We start from the raw sequence: 22592 nt of genomic DNA, 5'->3' as shown, positions 1-22592 counted from the left end.
CATCTGAAGGGAGCAGAGTCTAGTTGTCAGCGAATTAGTTGTGGGGTGCCACAAGGCTCTGTTTTGGGCCCAAAATTATTTTTATTATATATTAATGATATCCAAAAAGTATCTGATGCTCTTAATTTTATCTTGTTTGCAGACGATACCACAGTTTACTGCTCGGGTCCAAATCTTAGTGAGTTGGTGAAGGTGATGGAGAGAGAACTGCATAAACTAAACAACTGGTTTGCCTTAAATAAATTATCATTGAACGTGAATAAAACTAAGTGTATGGTATTCAGTGACAAACATGTAGATAATGATATCAAAATTAAAATAAATAGTCATGAAATTGAAAGAGTCAATTATATTAAGTTTCTTGGAGTGATCATAGATTGCAAAATTTCATGGAAAACACATATACAAAATGTTCTGAAAAAAGTGTCAAAAACTACTGCAATTTTATACAAATTGCAGTATATTTTGAACAAAAATGCTTTATATTTACTTTACTGTTCTCTCATTACACCATATCTAACATATGGTATTGAGATCTGGGGAAACACATACAAAACTAGAACCAAACCAATTTTCATTCTACAAAAAAAGGCCATTAGACTGATCAATCATGCATCTTATAACTCGCCGAGTCACCCTTTGTTCATTCAATCTAAGCTTTTAAAGTTTTATGATTTGGTAGACCTGTATACTGCTAAATTTATGTATTTAGTTAAATGTAATCAAATCCCTAAATCATTGAGGATAAAGTTTACCCAGAGGGAAAGTAAATATAATTTAAGGGGAACATGTATGTTTGACAGACCCTATGTGAGAACAACGCTGAGGGAACATTGTTTGTCAAGTAAAGGAGTTAAATTATGGAACAATTGTTTGCGATGAATGAAAAAATGCCACTTCCTTATTTCTGTTTAAAAGGATCTTTAAGGAAACAATCATAGGAAAATATTTAGCAGAATGAAAAATGCAGCTTTGTTATAATACCTTGAATGCTTGTGGAGGATACTTGTGAGAGTTTGAGAGAAGGGTAGGCACAATAAGCCTTGGCTTCTGCCTACACCTGAAAAAAAAAGGCAATTCAAAGTGCTTCACACAACAGGAAAAAAATGCATTCAAATCACAAAACCTTCTTTTATATTTATTCAATTTAACAATTTTGCTGACACGAATCAGATGCCAGATGTGTGTGTGTGTGTGTGTGTTTGTGTTACATATATTATACATATATCATTACATATATTATACACATATTTTGAAGACTACAGTAGGTGGCGGTAATGTAACAATTTATGGATACCAACCGCCATAAAAAAAAAAGATAAAAAAAAAGAAGGCCTGTTCTCCTCTGTTTGCAGATTGTCCTTTGTCCGCTAGAGGCAGCATCCGCTCAAGCACCAGCGCCACAGCGCCATTCACAAAGAAGAACACACCGGAAGTTTACGTCGTAAACTGATAATTTGCTAGCTGGCGACGCGGTTTAGCAACTTAAATTATTACTTTTCTGTCTCCTAGGTTTCCATTATCTAAAAACTAACAACCATGTCTGAAAGAAAAGTGTTGAACGTAAGTAAACGGAATCTGGTCCATTGTGTTTTTGTCATTGTTTTGTTATTATCAGCCAAGTTAAAATGGCTTACTCTTTTGACGAGAAAAACTAAATAGTGAATCATAGTTTTGTTTAGCTAGCTTGCTCTCGGTTTAAGGCTATTGCATGAATACGTAGATTAAGCCGTTTGTTTGTACATCATGTTAAAACTTTTCTGTTTCCTCCGCAGAAATACTATCCTCCGGACTTTGATCCTGCCAAAATCCCCAAACTCAAACTCCCCAAAGATCGACAGTATGTGGTCCGACTGATGGCCCCGTTTAATATGAGGTATTTATCACAATAAATACATTTATGTGACCTTCACAGTTGGAAGAATTACGCGTTTAGGGCTGCAACTATTAATCTGAATAATCGTGTATCCAGACAATACAGACTAAACACACCAAAAAGAATAAACAAATGTTCCGTCTAGAAGCCTTCAGTCACCATATTTAGACACATATTTGGTTAAAAATGTAGGTAATTTAAAAACTTTCAATGTACATAGAGTCGGCTTCTAAAATAATTGTTAGTTGCTGCCCTTGTTGCCATTTTGTCAATAATTTAGCATAACTAATCAAGCATTTTTCTTGTCTCCAGGTGTAAAACATGCGGCGAATACATTTACAAGGGAAAGAAGTTTAATGCTCGAAAAGAGACAGTTCAAAATGAGCTGTACATGGGGCTGCCTATTTTCCGTTTCTATATCAAATGCACTCGCTGTCTCGCTGAGATCACGTTTAAGGTGTGTGACGGAAACTCTAACACTAATTACTGATATAACATTGTCCCTTGATATTGTAATCTAACCGTGAACTATTCTTTCAACAGACTGATCCAGAAAACACAGATTACGCCATGGAGCACGGGGCCACGAGAAATTTTCAGGCGGAGAAGCTCATTGAGGAAGAAGAGAAGAGGGTCGTACAGGAAAGGGAGGACGAAGAGCTCAATAACCCGATGAAGGTCAGTTCCCAATTTCCATGGATGAATAAAAAATGTAATTGCAGTTGTTTGACAATTAGGTTTTGCAATTCAGTTTTTCCGTTTACAGTGCACCTTTTGAGAAACACTGGAATAAACACTGCTAAAGTGATACAAGGATTACATCATCACAGAATATCATCAGTATCATCATGATTATTTTCTATATGAATAAGTAATTATATTTTTAGAGATTTCCTAATTGTCAATTTGATCACTTGATTTAGTATTGTATTGATGAGCTACTGTTACAGATGATAGAGCTGATTCTATAATATCTAACATAATCTAATCATAATCTAACATTTGCCAGGTGTTGGAGAACCGCACAAAGGACTCTAAGATGGAGATGGAGGTTTTGGAGAACCTCCAGGAGCTGAAAGAGTTAAACCAGAGACAGGCTTTGGTGGATTTTGAGGGGATGATTGACAAGTACAGAGAACAGGAGAGGAGAGATAAGCAACGGGAGCAAGAGGAGGACGAGAGAGAGCTCAAGTAAGTGGCTCAACGTGTCTAGAAGTTAATGCTCTTATATCTTACATCTCTTCAATGTGGAGAGGATTTTTCTGTTGTACATCATAATGTAACAATACTATAGATTATAATAAATCCCACAGTATTATCTTGAATTGTAATCTCCTGGGCTTTACATGTACTTTTGTTGCAACTGCGTGGTGAAAATATGAAGAGAATTTCATGGACTACTTTAGAATTCATTACTGTCATCAGCACTGTTAAAATGAAGAAATGACTGTTACTAAAACCACATTTAGTCTCAATCCTATGAAATATGACTATTGCATTTAAGGCTCAGCAGGGATTTAATTGTAGTACTCTGAACCACCACACACGATTTATTTTTTTATAAATTCAATGTTGTGTCTTTTTTTATTTTAGGGAAATGTTGGATCGTGCTCGTGTGAAAAGACTAATAGATTCCGAATCGGATTCAGACGAGGAAAAGCCAAGGAAAATCGCAAAGACTGATGAGCCTGACCTCAAAGCAACAGACCTCCTCCTGTCCGCTGATGCACAGGTAACTTTAGATCTATATTTTGAAGGTATTGCTGTCTGTAAGGAACGTTTGTGGAGTTATCTATGGTTAATGAAAATACTAAAATGCTAAAACAGAGAAAATAAAATGTAGTGAGTCAATTTAGTCTTGCTAAACTGTGCGCATAAATAGGTGCTTTTGGATTAGTTCATATATTGTAATATTATTCCAAGTCACATTCAGTCACATCTTAACAAAAACAAATGTTGTGGTTTTACAGAAAAGTACCTCTGGAGTGGTTAAGAAGGTGGAGAGCGTGGGGAAGAGCGCAGGGTCGTTGCGTGGGAAAGGATCTTTGGGGGCCCTGGTCGTACGGAAGAAACCGGCAACAGCTGTGCACAAACCCAGCGAATCAAAAGCAAGCGCTGCCGCCTCCCACACAGGTAATCGTCATCATCATATGCACTTTTCCTTCTTGTCATGTACAGTTGTCACTCATTATAACCACATTTCACATAGATGAGGCCTGTAGAACATTATCTACAAGGCACCAAAAATATCAAGCAGAAAATTCAATTTTGTTAGGGATTGACCTGCTGCATTATAATCTTGTGGCTTAATTTGTTCAACTAACTAACACATCTTAAACCTGACTGAATAATGCATAATTAAAGTAGTTTTTGTGGATAGGCCTGATAATTACTGGGGTGTATCATAAACTGGACTCAATTCTACCAGTGAATTATTTCCTGCTTTCTATCTTAATTTAAATGTATCGGGCATGCAAAATGTCATGGCATAATCTAACTATACCTTTCTCACTTTTGTATCTAAAGCTTGAATGTTGTTTGTTTTGCAGATTCAGAAGTGGCAGCTTCTACCGTGTCGTCCGCGCAGAGCTTGCTGGTGCAGTACTCGGACAGCGACAGCGAATAAGAATATGGTGTGTTGTGTTCTGTCTATAAATATCTGAAAACTGTCCCATGTTCATTAATAAAACTTGTAATTTTTTTATTCTCTTTTTCATGGGTAAAACACACAAAAAACACAAAATAAACAACAAACATAGGATATTAAAAACATTCATTATAATTACAAATGAATAAAAACACATTTACACATACAATATGAGATAAAATGATATAAAACATTATAAAACGGCACATAAATAATATAAAACAACTTTATAATATAAAACTGCAGGTCGTCCTTGACCAGTGCTTTAAAATCATTAAAAGTCTGTTTTGTTCCACATGAAAGCCTTTTTTTCCTTTCTCTGTGTTGATACGATGGGATTGTAAGATAAAAATGTCCCGAGACCTCAAACAGTGACAACTTGACCTGATGTGCAATAAACTTGATAAATAATCGGGCAAAATGCCAACTAGAGCCTTATAAACAAACAAAAGGCAGTGCTGTTCTCTTCTTGCATTCAATGATTGCTTCCTACTTTAGAATATGATTGACAGTGAGTTCTGTTTCCTTCTGTAATGAACCTTAGAGCACAACCATAGAGCTGAACCTCAGAGCTGAATGATAAACAGTTCAGAGGTTTCAACACTGTTGCTGTAGAATGCACGTATATATTATCACCATAATCTAGAACTGAAAGAAATGTAGCCTGGATTAACTGTTTTCTACAATTAAGAGGAAAACTTGTCTGAGGAAAGTTTATCATCAATTCAGAAGTATTTGTAGTAGTGTACTTGTTCAATCATATTACCATCAAGCATATTAATAGACATATATTTTTGGAGAACAGTGTCTTTTGGAGAACAGCATACATTTTGTTTTATTTTAATTCATTACAGTTTTGTTGGATTGAGTGAAAATCCTCTTGAAAATTTTGAATCACTTGTGCAGTAGAAGGTTCCTTAGCATACAGAATTGTATCATCTGCTACTGTGTTTTAGATTATGCCCAGTTGAGTTTCTGTAAATTGTAAATAACAGTGATCTAAGGACAGAACCTTTGGGAATACCTTTATTAAGATAAGACAATTCAGATTGCCATCAGCAGAAACGGCTTGAGCTCTATTTGTGAGGTCATTTGCAAACCATTTTTTAGAATTTGAATTGAACTCAATGGCATTAAAAAATCCGCACAACAGCAGCACATTCTTCATGACTGATAGCCAAGTAAAATCTTTAAATGTGTAATACCTATTATGTATTTTCTGTGATGAAGTGTATGTTTTGGTTACACTTTATACGTATAACAGAGTTGGGAGTTGTAAAATAATAGATAATATTGCTATTATCATTATGAAACATTTGAATATCAGGAAGATTCAGGAACATGATCTCCTTTTTTAATATTGATATATTTCCCCCTCTTTAGGTGATTCCATCCGCTCCTGCTGCATCAGACGCAGACACAGATTACTCCAATCCGTTTGACGCTCGCCCTGATCCCAGACCTAAACTGAGCTGGGAGCCAAAGACTGCCCCTCCGGAGTGTGGCAGCTACATGGAGCCATTTGAGGCTCAGCGCATAATTTCAGGTTCAACTGACTATATTTGTGCAGGTTGTGTCTAATATGACCTTGCTGAATGCTTTTGAAATGTATTCACTTCTGTATTCTTTTTGATGAGCCACTGGTATGTGTATTGTTATAACTGATGTTTTATGCCTTTCCTAATCAGCATTTAATTTTCTATTTCTTTGGTTTTGTGTGTGTATTTTCCATTTGTTTGTTAAAGGTGCCATAACATGCTTTTTTTCACATTTCGTAGTCTATCCTAAGTGTATAATTGATAATAATAAGGGTTGTACAACACCCTTAACATAATAGTTTAGAAATATCACCCAGACCTTGGACCCCCTCACCAACCCGGAAATGCAGACGGCTTGGTTTGATATTCGCCCCCACCCTTGCGAAGAGCGATCTGGTGATGGTGACGCGTGCCTGTGGTTATGACGCGGTCTTGTAGCCACCGCCCGTCAGTTTGGAGATTCGCAGAAAGGAGATAGTCTGTAATATAGCTAAACACTGCGGGAATCAATAAAAAAAAACACTCTGGGTACATATATGAAGCACAAATAGCAATGTAAGAAGGTTAAAAGCTCTGAAAAGTCGATTTTGCATGTTATGGGACCTTTAAAATAGTTATATATATTATATATTTCTGAAAGCAGAGCGGCTGATGTAGTTGTATGGACACATTTTTTCCAATTTGCTTACCAAGTCAAATTGTTATTCTATTACAGTGTTTCTCAAACTTTGGTGTGTGTTCCTCTGCAGTTCTGGTGTTGGGGTTATGGTTTGATTTTATTTTGACCTAATTTGGGTAACTCCTAGGTCATAACTGTTCAAGACTGTAGTCCTATTTTAGATTTGGTTTGGATCTAATTTAGACCTTGTAAAGTCCTATTTTAGAGCAGGTTTAGGCTAGAGACACCAATGTTCTCTTGGGTGGTCCTTGAGAACTTAGAGCTGGGATGTATAAAATAGATGATATTGCTATTATTATTATTATTATTATTATTATTATTATGAAACATTGGAATATCTAATATGTTGCCTATAATTAAAATTACCTCAAAAGAAAAATGTCTTTATTTTATTTTATTAATAGTGTATGGTGTGTTTTAAATGTTATTTCCTGTCACTTCGCACCATTTAAGTCTGAATAAAAAATATATATAAAAGAAATCAAAGTGTGTTTGGAGTTTTTTTCTGTCGACTCACTCAAAAGGCCGACCTCCCCTTTAATCCCGCCCCCAGTGTTGTCGGGGACAGTCTGCTGCACGTCTGAACAGCTGCTAGCATTAGCCCACTGACCTGCTTTATCCACGAGCGGGCCACACTTTGATCAAAACTGTCATCTTTTGGATTCAGTGGTTTTCGGTATTGACGCAGAATGACATCTTAAAAGAGCCAGGATCGAGAAGCCTCCAATGCAAAGGGCAAAAGAGGGTGAGTGTTGTGATTTGGTTAGCATTAGCAGCGGTGGCTAACTTCGCTAACTTTACATCACTTTGCCTTCGCTTGATGCGTTTGATATTAGATTTTTCTCGCCGTCTTAATAATGCTTTTGAATACCTTTCTGTACGTATTATGGTGTGCATCACGATTAAACATTTACGTGGTTATAATGAAATAATCTCGGGTCTATCATTGTAACAAGTGGCCATCCCTTTAAAGTAGTAGCCTGCTCTTGACAATGGCTTGATGATGAACTACTTTTGTTTGTCTTCAGGACGAAAGAAAACGCTTTTATCTGGAAAATCACAATGTCATTTCAGACGAATGGATAATTTACATTAACTTATTGCTACATTGAGTTAACTGAGTTTGACACGGCTTTTTTGCTTTAGAATCTATGGTTTATTTGACCACAGTTTGGCCCATATTTAAAGATACTATGTAAGGTCTGTTAAGCTGAAACGATCAAACGTAATAACTAAGACTATTAAAAGAATTGTCCAATTTTGATGATCATAAGTGTCAACTGTATTATAATGTATTTTAAAAATCTTAATGCACATTAGAAATAATCATTGGACTATTCATCTAATCAAAATAAACCCTTACTAGTGCAATTATTGTTAGTTGCAGCTTTACTCTGTTGTGTATTAGTTTTTTTTAGTATTGTTTCATATTGATTAATTTTCAAAGTGACCACATCATTCTTTTTATTTTATTTTGTAAGACAGTCGCTGTTGCAAACTTAGGTAAATGCTCAGAACTTTATTATTTAAGTTTCATTTCCCCCTTTCTTTTATAATAATGTGCTGCTCTTCTTTTGCTCCACAGATCCATGGCAAAGTGGCTGAAACTAAACTTTGGCAGCAGGCGTGACCCTCCTCAGCCCCCGCGTCCCGACTACACCGAGAGCGAGATTCTGAGGGCTTATCGGGCCCAGAAGGAGTTGGACTTTGAGGACCCGTATTCCCCTGACGGAGAGCCCCAGAACGGTGGTCTCGGCTCCTGCACCTCCACAGTGAGCCTGCCCTCGTTCTCTGCATTCGGCGCGGTGCTGCCCAACGGCGTGGAGGTTTGTATTTTCTCAGGTTTTGACAGTATCTTTTACTATAACGGGTGGTATTCTTTTGGGCCTAATGTGTGTTTTTTGTTGCAGTGACATTCATTCTGTTTCATTTGATTTATTGTTTGGTCTATTGGACACTTTGACTTTGGACACACAAGTGATCCAAACTGACAAAAACAGTCCCTGACCAGGCAAAGGCCAAAACCAGAGCTTATTGTGTCTACTCTTTACTCGAAAACTTAAACCACAGCACAATTTATGGACATTTAGCTACAAAAATAATACTAAATGTAAAAAAATGTATGGACCATATTCTAATTAACTCCAACATTCTTCATCATTGTTATTCTGAATCTGTTCACTGCTAGTCTTCTAAAAGTAATAGTAATAATAATAAGAGTAAAGTATTACATATGTATTACTAATGATAAACTATGTATATTTTCACCTATTTATTCTTAAATTGTTATAATTGGAATATAATGATTGCACTAAAGTTGTTCTTTAGCTTTAGAGAAAAATAGCACTTTCATAAGCTTCTCCACATTGTCACAATAGTCCTATTATACTTGGAGATTTCACAATAGTCCTATTATACAAGGAGATTTCCATATAATGGTATGCTTTGTTTTAATGGAGATTTTAGTGTGATTGCTTCTTTGATTTCAGGTTAAAGTTGTATCTCCAAAACACAGACTCATCAAAGTAGACTCTCAGGAATTTGGACGCTGCAAAGTTCCCCTCAGCCCAGTGACCGTCCAAGAGGAACCAGTAAGGAACTTTTTACTTTGAATGTCACGTAATTGGAGACTATATAAGCTACAATAAGTTTAGTGCCTTTTTGATAGAAATCCATCTTGGCTGATCCTCAGTGATTAGTGTGGGTGACAACTTTATACGGGCAGCTAAAAATTCAAAAAAATTGCCCTTGTTGAGACTAGAGATTAAAGAGAAGAGGGAAGAAAAGTACAACAAAAGGATTCAGGAACATAATTTCCTTTTTAATTTTGATATATTCCCGCCTCTTTAGGTGATTCCATCCGCTCCTGCTGCATCAGACGCAGACACCGACTACTCCGATCCGTTTGACGCTCGCCCTGATCCCAGACCCAAACTGAGCTGGGAGCCAAAGACTGCCCCTCCGGAGTGTGGCAGCTACATGGAGCCATTTGAGGCTCAGCGCATCATTTCAGGTTCAACTGACTTAACATATTTGTGCTGATAGTATCTTAGCAATATGAACTTGCTGAATGCTTTTGACATTTGTTCATTATTATATTATAGCCACTGGTATGTGTATTTTTTTTATAGCGTTTTGTTTTAAGTTTTTATGTCTTTCCTAATCAGCGTTTAATTTTCAATTTCTTCAGTTTTGTGTGTGCATTTTTCATTTGTTACAGTATAATAGAGCTGCTGATGTAGTTCTAACGACAAATCTTTTCCGATTTGCTTACCAAGTCAAATTGTTTGGTGTGTGTTCCTCTGCAATTCTTGTGTTGGGGTTATGGTTTAAATTTATTCTATTTTTGACCTCATTTGGGTAATTCCTAGGTCATAACTGTACAAGTCAGACTGTAGTCCTATGTTAGATTTGGTTTTAGATCTAATTTAGACCTTGTATAGTTCTACTTTAGTGCAGGTTTAGGCCAGAGAGACCAATGTTCTCTTGGGAGGTCCTTGAGAACTTTGAGAACCACCGCTCCAATAAACTTCAGTGACTAAAATGTGACTCACTCCTTCCCGTCTTCTGCAGAACTTCAGCACAGCGCGATGACGAGCCGATCGGGGAGTGGAGGCGACGGAGGGCAGTTGTATGACAACCCGTACGAGGAGAGGGGCCGGACCCAGCCCCGAGCGGCCCCTTCGTCTCTGCAGCACGCGGCCCGACTCGACGCCGACGGCCGAGAGAGCAGGCTGCCCCAGGACGACGAGAGGCCGGCGGACGAGTACGACCAGCCCTGGGAGTGGAAGAAGGACAACATCTCCAAAGCTCTGGCTGGTGAGTGACGATCAGGGCTCATGGTGTTTGGAATTGTTTACTGGTATCGCTTTATTATGGCTTTGTACAGTGCTTAAATTAACGCTTGTATTTGAACTACCCTTTTCTTTTAGAGGGAATCGCTGTGACATGCACGACTATGTAGTTTTTCACAATAAAATGACCATTATTAGCCTTCCCACAATGTCACAATAAATGTCATACCAGAGATCTTTGGATAAATTGATGCTCCTTTTTAAAGTAGTGTCTCAAAGACTTTGTACATGCTGTAAAAAAATTCTTAGTCCCAAGTGAAGTACCAAGCGAGAGGACAGGGGTGAGGACATGGATGTGTGCTTTTTAAACGGCAAATAACAACCTAAAAAATTGAATAAAATGATACATTCTACATTATTTTTCTTCTTTTTTAAGTGTTTTTTTCCTATAGCAGCCATCGCCGGTATTCAGAGCTGTTTTGTTCTTCTCAGTAACTCTCTACATATGTTTCTGGTTTCAGTTCAGTTTGAAGGGGCAGAGAGGGAGCGCTGCCGGACAGAGCAGAGCCGGTTTGGTAAAGCTGGCGCCTCTTCAGAGTCCACCACGCTGCGTCTGGTCGGGGACACGCCTCCTCTGCTGGGGGAGAGGGTCGACCCCTTCATGCCCCTCGAAAGACAAGTGTAAGGCTCAGGAATTCAACACACAATTTACTTTCTCATTCTATAGTATGGTATGGTATAGTGTAGTATATGTGAAAACTTAAATGCTCATAACCTACAAAACTTTGGGATGTTTTAGGAATGTGGGGGAAAAGGACCTCAGCTAACAGTTCAAACTTAACTATGTTTGGCAACGTTTGAAATGGGGCTGGGCAATCTGCTCTTTTGATCTCATGATGCACAATGTTTCTGTTGCAGCTGTTCAAACACAGAGCCTTTCAGAGGCAGAGATTGTGTGTGAGCTGGGTTTAACAAATCACAGTGAAGTGTGAAGGGTTCTTTATACCTCTTAAAGACAACAAACAAATACAAAATGTACATGAGTTGTAATAAAATCAAGATGTGTTGTCTTGTCATCCCCCACTAAATGGTAAAAATCTGCCACAGCCCCTTTAACCCCAAGTTAATATTTAAATTTAAGTTTAAGTAGACATTTCATTTTGTTTTTAAGCACACTTCACTTTGGGTTCACTATTATTATTATGCCGCACAGCAACAATTTTGTGAATCAGAATGTTTTGGACACCCAAAATGGGAAAGGGAAGACTTGTTAAATAGTTTTGTATTTTTTCCCTGACTATGCAAATATTTCTATTGTGTTTCACTCCTGTCTTTTCATCTGTTTCTGCAGCTGGTACCACGGAGCGATCAGCCGAGCCGAGGCTGAATCTTTTCTGACTTTATGCAAAGAAAGCTCGTACCTGGTGAGGAACAGCCAGACGTGCCGTACCGACTACTCGCTGTCAATCAGGTGAGCTGCAAGTTCACATTGTTGTTTTAAATATTCACACAGACATGTTAGCTCATGTCAGGAGCCACCAGCATCAACGAACACGCTATAGTCGCGTGTACAATGCTCCACAACTTTACTTGAGCAAGGTCACAAAGTATTGTATCAGTGTCCGAGCTCTCAGATGTCTTTGTAGATTTGATGACTCCTCTGTCTTCCTCCAGGAGCTGCAAAGGCTTCATGCACATGAAGTTCTCGCAGTCGGCCGACGGGCGTTACGTGCTCGGGGAGAACAGCCCCCCGTTCTCCACCGTCCCAGAAGTCATCCACTACTACACCACTCACAGGCTGCCCATCAGAGGGGCGGAGCACATGTCCCTGCTCTATCCTGTCATCGTACAGACGCTCTGACACACCCAAACATAACGCTTTACACAGGGCCCTCCTTTTGTACTGGCATCCCCGATATGTCTTTTGGTGATTTAAGTTACGTTTGGGTTCAAGTTAAGGTACGCTTTATTGATCCTTGTAGAGAAATGTGAGAGAAATGTGTCCTCTGCAACTGACACATCCATCAGGAAGTACGATGTGGCGCCCTTGGTCGCATCTTCAAGATCTTGAGCTCTGGGCTTGGTCAGGAATAACGTTTATTGTTATGTTTTAGGTGTTATATTTGTGTCCAAGCCTGTGAAATTGATCCTACTGTGCATTCATTTAAGATTACAATTATTGCTCCTATCAATTACTAAATGATTTGGGTGCCGCCCCACAAATTCTAGAACGAATGGCATAACTAATAAGTGAAAATCTGTTTAAAATAGATCAAAGGAACTGACTTGACAATGATTTGCCAAAAACAACACTTAGAAATGAGTATTAGCCACCGTCTCTCATTTTTGTCAAGGATGTCAAGATGAACGGAGGACACTGTAGTCGTAAACCTTGTCTATATCTGGTGCTACTGAAAAAGAACAAAACACTTTATTTTTATCTTTGCCTTTTTACTGCTCACAAGAGATTGCCCGGCGCAGTCTTCTGTATTAAACATTCTCACAATCGCACACTGGCAGCTTTAACAGCCCCCGTCACGCATAGTTACAATTTCTTCACCACAAATCAGTATTAAAATAAAAATGTGTAGCTTATTAGTTTTAGACCAAAAAAAAAAATCTTGTCCTTTTTGCAAACTGTAGCTTTTTTTAAAATCCTTCAATTGTCATGAGATGCTGCCTTTTTAAATTGTTTTTTATTACTTTTAGTATTTTAGTCCAAGCTCGTGCCAATTTTCTATTTAGGTGAAACAATGAGCCAATGTTTGTTTTCAATTGTTTTGTATTTTATGACAAAAGCAGGCAATGAACTAGATTGCGTACTATAATTTACAAAGATGACCGTTTTTTTTATGATTTAAATCTCAACCAAACACTACGTTGTCAACCTAAGCGTCTGGGTTTTTTGTAATAAGGACGTTGAATGTTACATGGTGTTATAACCCTGCCTTTTTCCTCTACATTTTGTTCATATACATTCAAAGTGACAATATATTGATGTCAGACAAACCTATATATATATTGTTAGCCTGGCACAATAACGGACTCCTGCAATACTAGTTTATAGACTGTATTATACTCCGAAAACTGTGTATTTGTGAAGAAAAAAAGCTTTGTTAGACGACAATTTCCTGTGTTGTTTTATAAGATTTAAATGTATGGTCAAAATAAAGGTGTTTCAGGACAGCAAGAAGGTCATGGCTTTTATTCTCGGACAGGAGTCTTTCTGTGTCGAGTTTGCATGTTCCACCTGTGTCATTGAAAACGTGTATTGCAGAATTTGAGTTACTTTTAGTTAAATGAGGTCTCTATGGAGATGCTTTTGTTTTACACAGTATGGCATTAAACATGTCTATTTTCCGGTTTATTTCATCATTACTGTTGGTTTTATTGCTCGAAGCTGGTTGCGTTACCTGCTTGTCTGGAGATGGAGGTGAAATACTATGGAACATAAAGTAAAACAGTTCTTTTTTAGTTTTTCCTTGCCAAAAAGAAGAAGGACAGCGGCTGCTCTGGGACAGTTATCATTCACTTTTTCCCTGTGAACATTAATCTGCTTCTCTATTATTGACCAATGTCTGTTTCTCTGTTGATTTTCAATCGTTTTGTTGGTAAAAAAAAACGAAAAAGAAATGGGGAACCCTTGCAAGCATAGACATGTTAAATAGGGCACCTTTTAAATAACATAAAACTTTGCATTTAAGCTAAACTGTTTCCATACTTAAATCGGATTCCAGAAACAAATGGTATTAGGGGAGTTTGACAAGTTGTTCAATTGTTAATCGTTAAACGTAACCACTTATTGTACAGGGAAAGTGTTTCATGGTCACTTTTTAGGTCACAGAAGATGATACTCCACGGTAAGAGCATCTCGACTACACAGAGATGGTCTTTGTTGCCACCTGACTCCGTAGCAACAGGCGGGTGTCGGTGTCGCTTTCTCGCAGGTGTCACCGCACACACAGGTAAGAGCGCTGCTGGGGAAAAAAATGATATTCAAGATGTTAATTTAATTTAGCTTCGTCATGTCTTATGGATTTGTGATGAACAAAACTGGTTATTGCATGTGGAGTAATAATAGCTGGTAAAATGATAGATTTGATGGAGACAAAACAACGATTTATGGTTTTCGTTACAATATTGTGCACTAGTCTTTGCGTTTGGAAGGGTTATGCTCAAAAAACGAGACTGAAATAGACAAAAAAATCCTAAATATTGCATGTAAATTTTGAGAAAATATACGCAAAATATGACTGGAAGAACTCTGCCAACGGACTTTAAAGCCAAAATATTCATGCATCAAAAGTGTGTTTAATAACTTCATCGATCAAACTAATAGTAAAAATGAGAATATTGCTCTTACTAATCCTCTGTATCTCATTGCAGGAGGTGTTTGCACGGTCCTGCTACACATCGGATCGGACTCCATGGCAAAACGAATCCAGCAACTCGCTCAGCCCAAACCAAACAGACTCCGATATCCTGACCGGTACTTTGCTAGGGACGGTCCAATATGGATCGTGTCGCGCCGATATATTGATGTCCGATATTCGTCGTGAAAATTTGTAGCGAGGCCCAGAAATGTGCAATAAGTTATGGAAAAAAGTTCACAAATGATCTTTTCACCTTCATAACAAAATGTATTATCCTGGTACTGAAATATGTTACATGGTTGTGTGAACATACTGCCATATTCTTTAGTCTAATTGTTCTTCTATTTACATATTTACTCTTATGTCTGTTCAAAAAGTCAAAATGGGTACAGAGACTAAGGCAAATGTGGGCTAAATTGTTAATATTGGACCGATACAATACCCGATACCACCGATACTAGAGCTGGTGCCCATTCCTTCTTTATTATAAAATACAACCACTTTTCCTGTGTGTTTCTGTCTCAATTTCATACATGATTTTCTGTTTTAAGTCGCTCGGTTTACTGGCTCGATAAGTTGCCTCCTGAAAAGACAGGATCCATCACAAAAATTGGTACCCGCATTTCCTATTTGTGTGTAAACGTGCTGCATTTTCCCACAACCTGCCTGTGTGTACTTTGCTTATTTCTGTTTTAGAGTTAACGCCGCGTTGGTCGGAGCTTTCCCGAACTAAAAAGATCAACACTCAAGTCACGTAAATATCAAACTTATCTCACGTAGCAAATGGTAAACGTACGTATGGATTTGATGTTAAAAAAATCCACTGTTTCATAAGCCATTTTTAATCTTATTCGTCCATCTTTACCACTTCCTTCCTAAACCACTCTGCACTCGCATGAGAAGGCAAACTAACTCGACATTCTGTGTTCATGTGGTTTAAGTTATTTAGATAAACATACCTAACCCTACAAACTTTATATTGCCGTAACCGCAGTTGTACTTGAGTAAAAGCTTTGGCTATAAAAGCTTTATGTTAACGTTACCATGTGAAATTATTAGAACGTACCAGTTTTGTACATTATATTATGCACATTTTGTCCTTTCAATTACATTAACGTCACATTACAGATCAGATGTTACGACCAGACAGTTGCCATTACAATTACTCTTACTTGAAGCAGTTTCCACATTTAGTTTTTAGTTCAGTTTTAGTTCTTTTGGAGTAATCTCTTGAGTACCGTATTTTCCGCACTATAAGGCGCACTTAAAAGCCAACAAAAAACAAGAGTGCGCCTTTATATATGGATGAATTCTGGTTGTGCTTACTGACCTCGAAGCAATTTTTTAATGCGCCTTATAGTCCAGTGCGCCTTGTTTATGAAAAATGATCAAAAATTTACCATTCATTTTACAGTGCGCTTTATAGTCCAGTGCGCCTTATAGTGTGGAAAATGCAGTACTTCGACTTGAGTAATATTATTTTGAAGTTAAGTTGCTCTTACACGAGTTCATTTCTGGATACTTCTTTATACAGTAAGGTTTGGGTTCACATAACATAATTACATCAAACGGTTGTGACGTTGAGCTGGATGCTCGTTCAGAATTATACGGTCGGATTTACACAACGGTCAAAAATGCAGAAGTTTTGCCTGTGGTTAATTAATCTAATGTCTTAATTACTTTGCATTGTCCACATGAATCAAAAGGTGACACGAGTTTAACGTAGATTGACCAGACGTCCCTATTTATATACCCGGGACAGTCCCAGTTGTGAGCCCTGTGTCCCATGTCCCAGCAGATGTATCCAAAACCATTGATTTGTCCCAGTTTTACACAAGACATGTCCCAGTTTTGACCACTCTGAGACCTTCAAACAGTAAAGAAGGGAATATATTGTTGATTCTTTAGGCAAACTACAGAAAATCTGGCTTTTAGAATAACCGAAACACAAAAGATGCACTAATTTCCACAGAATAAAGTCTCTCAGACTATACATTGACTCACAAGTGGGCCGTTGAAAGTGGTGTGAATGATCTGAGTGTATAAAAATGTACTTACCTTCCCACTCAACTTACCTTCCCACTCCAACCCGGGGTGTGTCCCAGTTTTTAACATCTGGTCTTCCTAGTCAGGTCAAATACAGTACATTTACTTTCTCACAATCTGGCTGTTAAAACGTGGTCAGTTCAAAGGAGAACACGCAATCACACAAGTATTTTAAATGAGTGACAGTGATACAAAACAAACAGTAAGCGGGTCCGACATGTGTGGACTTTTTGGACTGGAGATTTGACAAACCACAAATCAGTTTATCTCTTTTAGTGTAATTCACTAAAGCCCATTTGAAAGAAGCAAAATGCGCAAATGTTGCACTTTTAACCCTAATTATTCATGTTTTTTGTAGTCTTTGATGTTATTTGATTTTAAAGAGCGGGTCTTAACGTCGCGCAATTGGATTAATGACCTTTTAATATAGCAATTGTTGTTTTGCTTATTATTGTTCATTTGTGTCGACAGAAAAGATGTTGAACTTTCTCACACTTTTTGTTTAATATAGTCGTTATTACAGAAATATTAACCATGAACAGAGGTGGGTATAGATGCCAAAATATGTACTTAATTAAGGGTAACATTAGTTAAAAAAACAGAGACCCACATTATTACTCAAGTAACAGTACTTGACTAATACTTGAATACCGAGTAACAGTTTGGACATAAAAAATGATTTGGTTATTTCCAAAGAATAGACGCAAAAAAAAATATAAAAAAGAAAGCTATAAGAGGCATTTCGTGTCATTTGCACACTTACTCACAGCGGGAGGAAGAATTTACTCAAGAGTACTGATACTTCAAACTAAATACGACTTAAGTAGGAGTCGAAGTATGGCGCCAGAAAACCACTCTGAATTGTAACATTTCATCCAAAAGTCACTGGAGTAAATGTAACTGAGTAAATTTAAGTGAGTGCTAGTCATAGATCTGCATTCTGACGGTTAAATTCTTCATATATTAAACACTTGCCCGCAGGCTGACCTGTTTTTCAGACTCCATTTGTCAAATACCTGTAACGTGTGAACTCTTGTTTCCTCAGACTGAATCCTGAGTGGAAAGTGAGTGAATGGGCTTTGAAGGCTGTACCGTCCCAGCGCTTGTTGCACCTGGCTCTACCCCGGCTCCCTGCAGCGGACTGGCAGCCGGAGCGTCCTCTATTGACCCACGTGAGTACTGCTCATGGCTGTAAACGCACGAGAAAGAGGTCATACTGTGAAGCGTTTCAGCCTAGCAACCACAAAATACACCTACAGTAAAAGTATGGAACATTCTGGAGGTGGTACGTCAGCTATATACACCTGTAATTAAGATAAGATATTCCTTTATTGTCCACACATTGGGAAATGTCATAATTATACGCTTTTAGTGCCATAAAAAAGAGATCATTCAGATGAGCAGTGTGCAGATTGCCCACAGGAGAAAAAAAACGATTATTAATGAACGCTTTCAGCCTGTAACATGTTCTCTTTCATTTGGGTCTTTTTCATGTTAGTTTGCCATTTTTTGCATCGCTTTCCTTGTCAATACCTATAATGTGAACAATCAGAAGGAAATATTCCTCATGTAACTGTCTACATGACATTTCAAACTAAGGTAAGGTTAGGTAACTTTATTTGTACCCGAGGGTAGATTTGGTTGCAGGTAAAAAAGAGTGGGCTGCTCACACACACATAGACAACATTACACGGACATAACAGAGACGACTAGTGCTCCAGACACAGAGACATGGATAACAAGTTTACAAACAGTTATTAGTGTCAGAATACAGCGGATAAAATACAGAGTAAAAGCCATCATTGATACAAAACACTAGTGCAGAATAAATAAATGGATTAAGAAGGCTGTACAGTCCATAAGTTAATACATTAGTGTGTAGTCTGACCATTGTAGTCTATAGTCTGCTATTTAGTATTTTAATGGCTGAGGGAACAAAACTGCCCCTGGATCTCTTAGTTTTGTACAGAGGCATTATGTACCTGCGGCCGGATGGAAGAAGCTGGACCCAACTCGCCTCTGTAGCTGCCTCGTGAGGAGGCATACTGGGTTAGGGAGTTCTTATTTTTTAAGGGTAGGTTGCTGAACCGAGACACCAGGCTGAAGGAGATGAAACGATTCAATAAAGCAGCGGTAGAACATGGTGAGCATCTTTCTGTCCATGTGGAAGGAGGACAGTTTCCTCAGGCAATGCAGTTTCCCCTTTTTATACACAGCTTCACAGTTTGCCTCGAAGTTTAGTTTCTTATCGATGATAGTCCCAAGATATTTATAATGATCTACACACTCCACTGTCTGACCCTTTATGCAGGTGAGTTCCTCAGTCCTAGGGAGTTTCCTAACATCTATATGCATGTCTTTGGTTTTGGAAATGTTCATCTGAAAAAAAGGACTTGTCACACCAATCTACAAAAAAAATCTCTCTTATTTTTGTACAATAATCAAATTGTAATTCCATTTATTAGCCTACTTTCTCACAGTTTATTAACAAACCCTGTGTGGCAATCAGCTTCAAACATCCCTCTTTTTGATGTTTAGCTGAGCCGAGCGACGCAGACGGCCGTGGCCACCGCCCGGATCTGTCGACTCGCCGAGCCAAAGAAGAAGAAGCCCCACGAGCACGGCTCCGCCCCCAAGACCAAACCCGCCCCTCCGTCCAGCGGCTCCAGCAGGGCCCCCGCGCACACAGAGCTGCTCGCCAGTGAGTAAGGACTTTCACATCATTACATTGTTACTTTTGCTTATTTTGTGTCATTAATTGAATCATTTTGTTTGGCACAATTTCCGAAACGTTTAAATGGATGTGTTGGGTCACATTTGTCCATCTAAATGTTCATGTTTCTTGTATTGATGATGTGAGAGAGTGACCACTGCACGTCCCACACACGCTCAGATCTGTCGTACATTAGGTTCTGCTCGATGCAAATGATTTGACTCTTCTCAAACAACCCACACATCTTTCCATGACCACGGGATGTATGTAAAGTGTTTTGAGATGAGTTTTCGCCTCACAAGGTCAACATCAGTTAACCTTCCTTGCTAAACCTTGCCGCTTATTTTGCATGACACTGAACTGAAATGTAAAACTAAATGTCTTATCTTCGTTGCTACCTTTTGCCTGTCGCTGTCAGCCAATCACTGCCGGCTACTTCTCAATCTCAACCAATCACAAACCATCTGTGTTTTGGCTCAGTCTTTCTTTCTTTCTTCCTTTCTTCCTTTCTTTCTTTCTTTCTTTCTTTCATGCATCAAGCAACCAGAGTGTTCCATCCAGTGCACTTGAAGATGATATTTTCCCTCACACATGTACATATTTATTTCTTTGTATTATTTCTTCATGTTTTCACTGGCCTATGCGTCTATTTTAAGGGAATTAACGTTTAAAGGTACCAGTACAGTACCAGAAAAAGTTAAGGTAATAACTAGAGAAAGCTGTAAGACGGAGTCACCACAAATAAGAAAATAAAAAAACAGTTTTTCCTCAAATAAATATGATTAAATTAACTTTAACATTAAAATTATGATTTGTCATTCAAGATGATGATTAATACTTAAAAAGCTCTGTCCTACCTGTGAGCCCAGAATAATAAAACCAGTTTAAGTAAAGCTTTTTCATGCTTTTTCTTGCCCAATTTTAGTCCCAAAACACAACCACCCCAAGTTCGAGGGGGAGCGTGAGGTGTGCTGGCCCGTCTCCAGGTCAGCGCAGAGGGTGGTGGCCAGCGCGAGGGTGCAGGAGCTGTCCAATCCCAAAGAGAGGAAGGCTTTGTACGAGGGATTTAACCCCTACATCATCACCCGGGCGGCGCGGTCTGCCTGTCCCTCCGCTCGCATTCGACACCTCAGCCTGCCCCTGCCCCGCAAATGTAGCTCCCAATGAAGACTTACACTTTGGGCTGGTTTTCTGGAACCATTACTGTATTCATAATTGGCTAGAACAATAAAGCTGAATAAGAACACTCATAAAATCCAGTTTTATCATTCATTTAGCGAGGGCATTCAGCTCTACGAGGCATCAGAACTTGTCAAATACTTTTGTTCCTGCACCAGCTTGTACCCAGTAATACCTAAACGAATGGCATATGTGCTGCCGCCTTAACCACTCGACCACCGGGGAGCACGCTCACTTTTATTGTATTGCAATAACACATGTTTTTATGCACTAAAAGTACCTCAGAAAAGCTTAATCTGTGTACTGTGTATTTATATTTGTTCTTTACCCCGGTACACAGGGGGCACGGCCGTGTATGAATTAAGTATTAGCACACAAACCAAATGGCCACTATGAATATACATATATATATATACCGGTGTACATGGTCATCCATAGTAAATGCATGTCCAAATCTCCGATAACAGTTTTGTTTAGCTGTGCATATGACCTTCTTGTTGTGTGAAGCACTTTGAATTGTGTACAAACTGTGCTCTACAAATAAACGTGTCTTTTGAATATTGTTTTCAAGAGATCAATTATTCTTATCAGTCTTAATCTTGTTTTATTTGCAAGATTCTACGGGATTGTGTTTCTATTCAGAATCAAACAAATGTGATGGGGTTCGGAACAACCTGTTCTATTTTGAAAACAGCAGCCGCTCTCCATCTCCTGTGTAGTAAACCACAAAAAAAGCCTTTAGGGTATAATTTTCATATCATTGACTTATTTCAATACAAAATGCAAAAATCATCAAAGGACCTATTATAATAACAATTATAACTGATGATCCAATGATGTCACACAGATATAAAAACTGTGATGTCGCTGGGCATGGTCTATTAAAGGGTGAATATGGGTAAATTAAATGCCAAAGTCCTTATTGTTATACATTTTTGAAGAGCTCTAGACGTCTGCGTTACATCCGGGAAAGAAAATATCTTACATTTGACAGACTCCTTCCTCCTCAAACACATCTCCACATCTGGTCCCGCGTCACACTATTGGTAATTAAGACACTGCAGCTGTGTTATTGTTGTTGTGGAAACACTATGAAGAAAAAAAAAAGCAGCAAAATGTATTCAATATTTGGTTAGAGTGGCTACAGATTAAATCTATGGTTTTCACCTACCCCCTACCCCCTACCACCTATCCCCGCCCACAGCACTGCGATATATGTCTCGGAGTGATATATGTCGGGTTCTAAAATGTCACGTAGCCACATTCAAAAAACAAAAACATGCAAATGACAATCCTTTGCTTAACGGAAACGTGACTTTGAAGAGGCGGGGCTTATCAGTGCTACAGTTTTGGACAGGAAGTCAATAACAGACCCGTTTCTATTATCAAGCCATTTTAGATCAATATTACGGTTTACGATTGACAAAATGTAAAATGATGACTTATAATACAGTTCAATACAAAATACCTGGGGGAATGAAGCATAAAATGAATCTTTAAAATAAGGGTCAAACTAGACTTCTCCCACTTTACTCATAACACTACCGAGGACCGATCCCGGGGCGCGTGACTCGGAGAAGGGGGCGTGCGTCTGTGGTTTTACGCACAGCCACGCGCGGCTCTTCTCAATCGATGGCGCAGTGACATGGTGAGTGATCAGGACTTCTTACCTTCATAAATCAATAAGTTGTGTTGCATTTTGGGACATAACGAGATGACGCGGGTGGGAAAGGAACTACTACAAATA

The 22592-nt window shown here is 38.5% G+C and overlaps 3 protein-coding genes across 4 annotated transcripts; all 3 read left to right on the top strand.

The window, feature by feature from the left end:
• The first annotated feature begins 1353 nt into the window (after positions 1-1353).
• On the top strand, positions 1354-5922 carry yju2 (YJU2 splicing factor homolog). Of its 2 annotated transcripts, XM_072458382.1 has the most exons (9): positions 1354-1563; positions 1776-1876; positions 2189-2333; positions 2420-2554; positions 2886-3067; positions 3470-3608; positions 3847-4009; positions 4426-4509; positions 5907-5922. In XM_072458382.1, the coding sequence occupies exons 1-8, from the start codon at positions 1540-1542 to the stop codon at positions 4500-4502; spliced, it is 966 nt and encodes a 321-aa protein (XP_072314483.1). In that variant the 5' UTR covers positions 1354-1539; the 3' UTR covers positions 4503-4509; positions 5907-5922. The 2 variants fall into 2 exon arrangements, with proteins under 2 accessions (XP_072314483.1, XP_072314481.1); XM_072458380.1 differs by lacking the exon at positions 5907-5922 and having other exon boundaries at positions 4426-4577.
• Positions 5923-7297: 1375 nt separating this feature from the next.
• LOC140370684 (SH2 domain-containing adapter protein F-like) lies at positions 7298-13727 on the top strand. Its single transcript, XM_072457886.1, has 8 exons — positions 7298-7485; positions 8326-8566; positions 9230-9331; positions 9591-9753; positions 10314-10559; positions 11056-11215; positions 11886-12005; positions 12209-13727. The coding sequence occupies exons 2-8, from the start codon at positions 8330-8332 to the stop codon at positions 12393-12395; spliced, it is 1215 nt and encodes a 404-aa protein (XP_072313987.1). The 5' UTR covers positions 7298-7485; positions 8326-8329; the 3' UTR covers positions 12396-13727.
• A 1196-nt stretch (positions 13728-14923) lies between these two features.
• On the top strand, positions 14924-20833 carry spmap2 (sperm microtubule associated protein 2). Its single transcript, XM_072458265.1, has 6 exons — positions 14924-15023; positions 15459-15520; positions 15604-15661; positions 17999-18125; positions 19492-19654; positions 20592-20833. The coding sequence occupies exons 1-6, from the start codon at positions 14962-14964 to the stop codon at positions 20831-20833; spliced, it is 714 nt and encodes a 237-aa protein (XP_072314366.1). The 5' UTR covers positions 14924-14961.
• Positions 20834-22592: the final 1759 nt, after the last annotated feature.

The sequence above is a fragment of the Eucyclogobius newberryi genome, unplaced genomic scaffold (assembly GCF_026437365.1).
Source record: "Eucyclogobius newberryi isolate DKJ021-1_F unplaced genomic scaffold, fEucNew1.0.hap1 SCAF_21, whole genome shotgun sequence".
Lineage (NCBI taxonomy): Eukaryota > Metazoa > Chordata > Actinopteri > Gobiiformes > Gobiidae > Eucyclogobius > Eucyclogobius newberryi.
This window is presented reverse-complemented; position numbering and strand designations above follow the sequence as displayed.

Bases quoted from the DNA above. Each gene is read 5' to 3' on its own strand.
- yju2 (XM_072458382.1), top strand. From the start codon at position 1,540: ATGTCTGAAAGAAAAGTGTTGAAC. The intron at 3,609-3,846 runs GTAACTTTAGAT...GTGGTTTTACAG, and splicing joins TCCTGTCCGCTGATGCACAG to AAAAGTACCTCTGGAGTGGT. The intron at 4,010-4,425 runs GTAATCGTCATC...TTTGTTTTGCAG, and splicing joins CGCTGCCGCCTCCCACACAG to ATTCAGAAGTGGCAGCTTCT.
- LOC140370684 (XM_072457886.1), top strand. From the start codon at position 8,330: ATGGCAAAGTGGCTGAAACTAAACTTTGGCAGCAGGCGTGACCCTCCT. The intron at 10,560-11,055 runs GTGAGTGACGAT...TTCTGGTTTCAG, and splicing joins CATCTCCAAAGCTCTGGCTG to TTCAGTTTGAAGGGGCAGAG. The intron at 12,006-12,208 runs GTGAGCTGCAAG...GTCTTCCTCCAG, and splicing joins GACTACTCGCTGTCAATCAG to GAGCTGCAAAGGCTTCATGC.
- spmap2 (XM_072458265.1), top strand. From the start codon at position 14,962: ATGGCAAAACGAATCCAGCAACTCGCTCAGCCCAAACCAAACAGACTC. The intron at 15,662-17,998 runs GTAAATATCAAA...TTGTTTCCTCAG, and splicing joins AAGATCAACACTCAAGTCAC to ACTGAATCCTGAGTGGAAAG. The intron at 18,126-19,491 runs GTGAGTACTGCT...TTTGATGTTTAG, and splicing joins AGCGTCCTCTATTGACCCAC to CTGAGCCGAGCGACGCAGAC.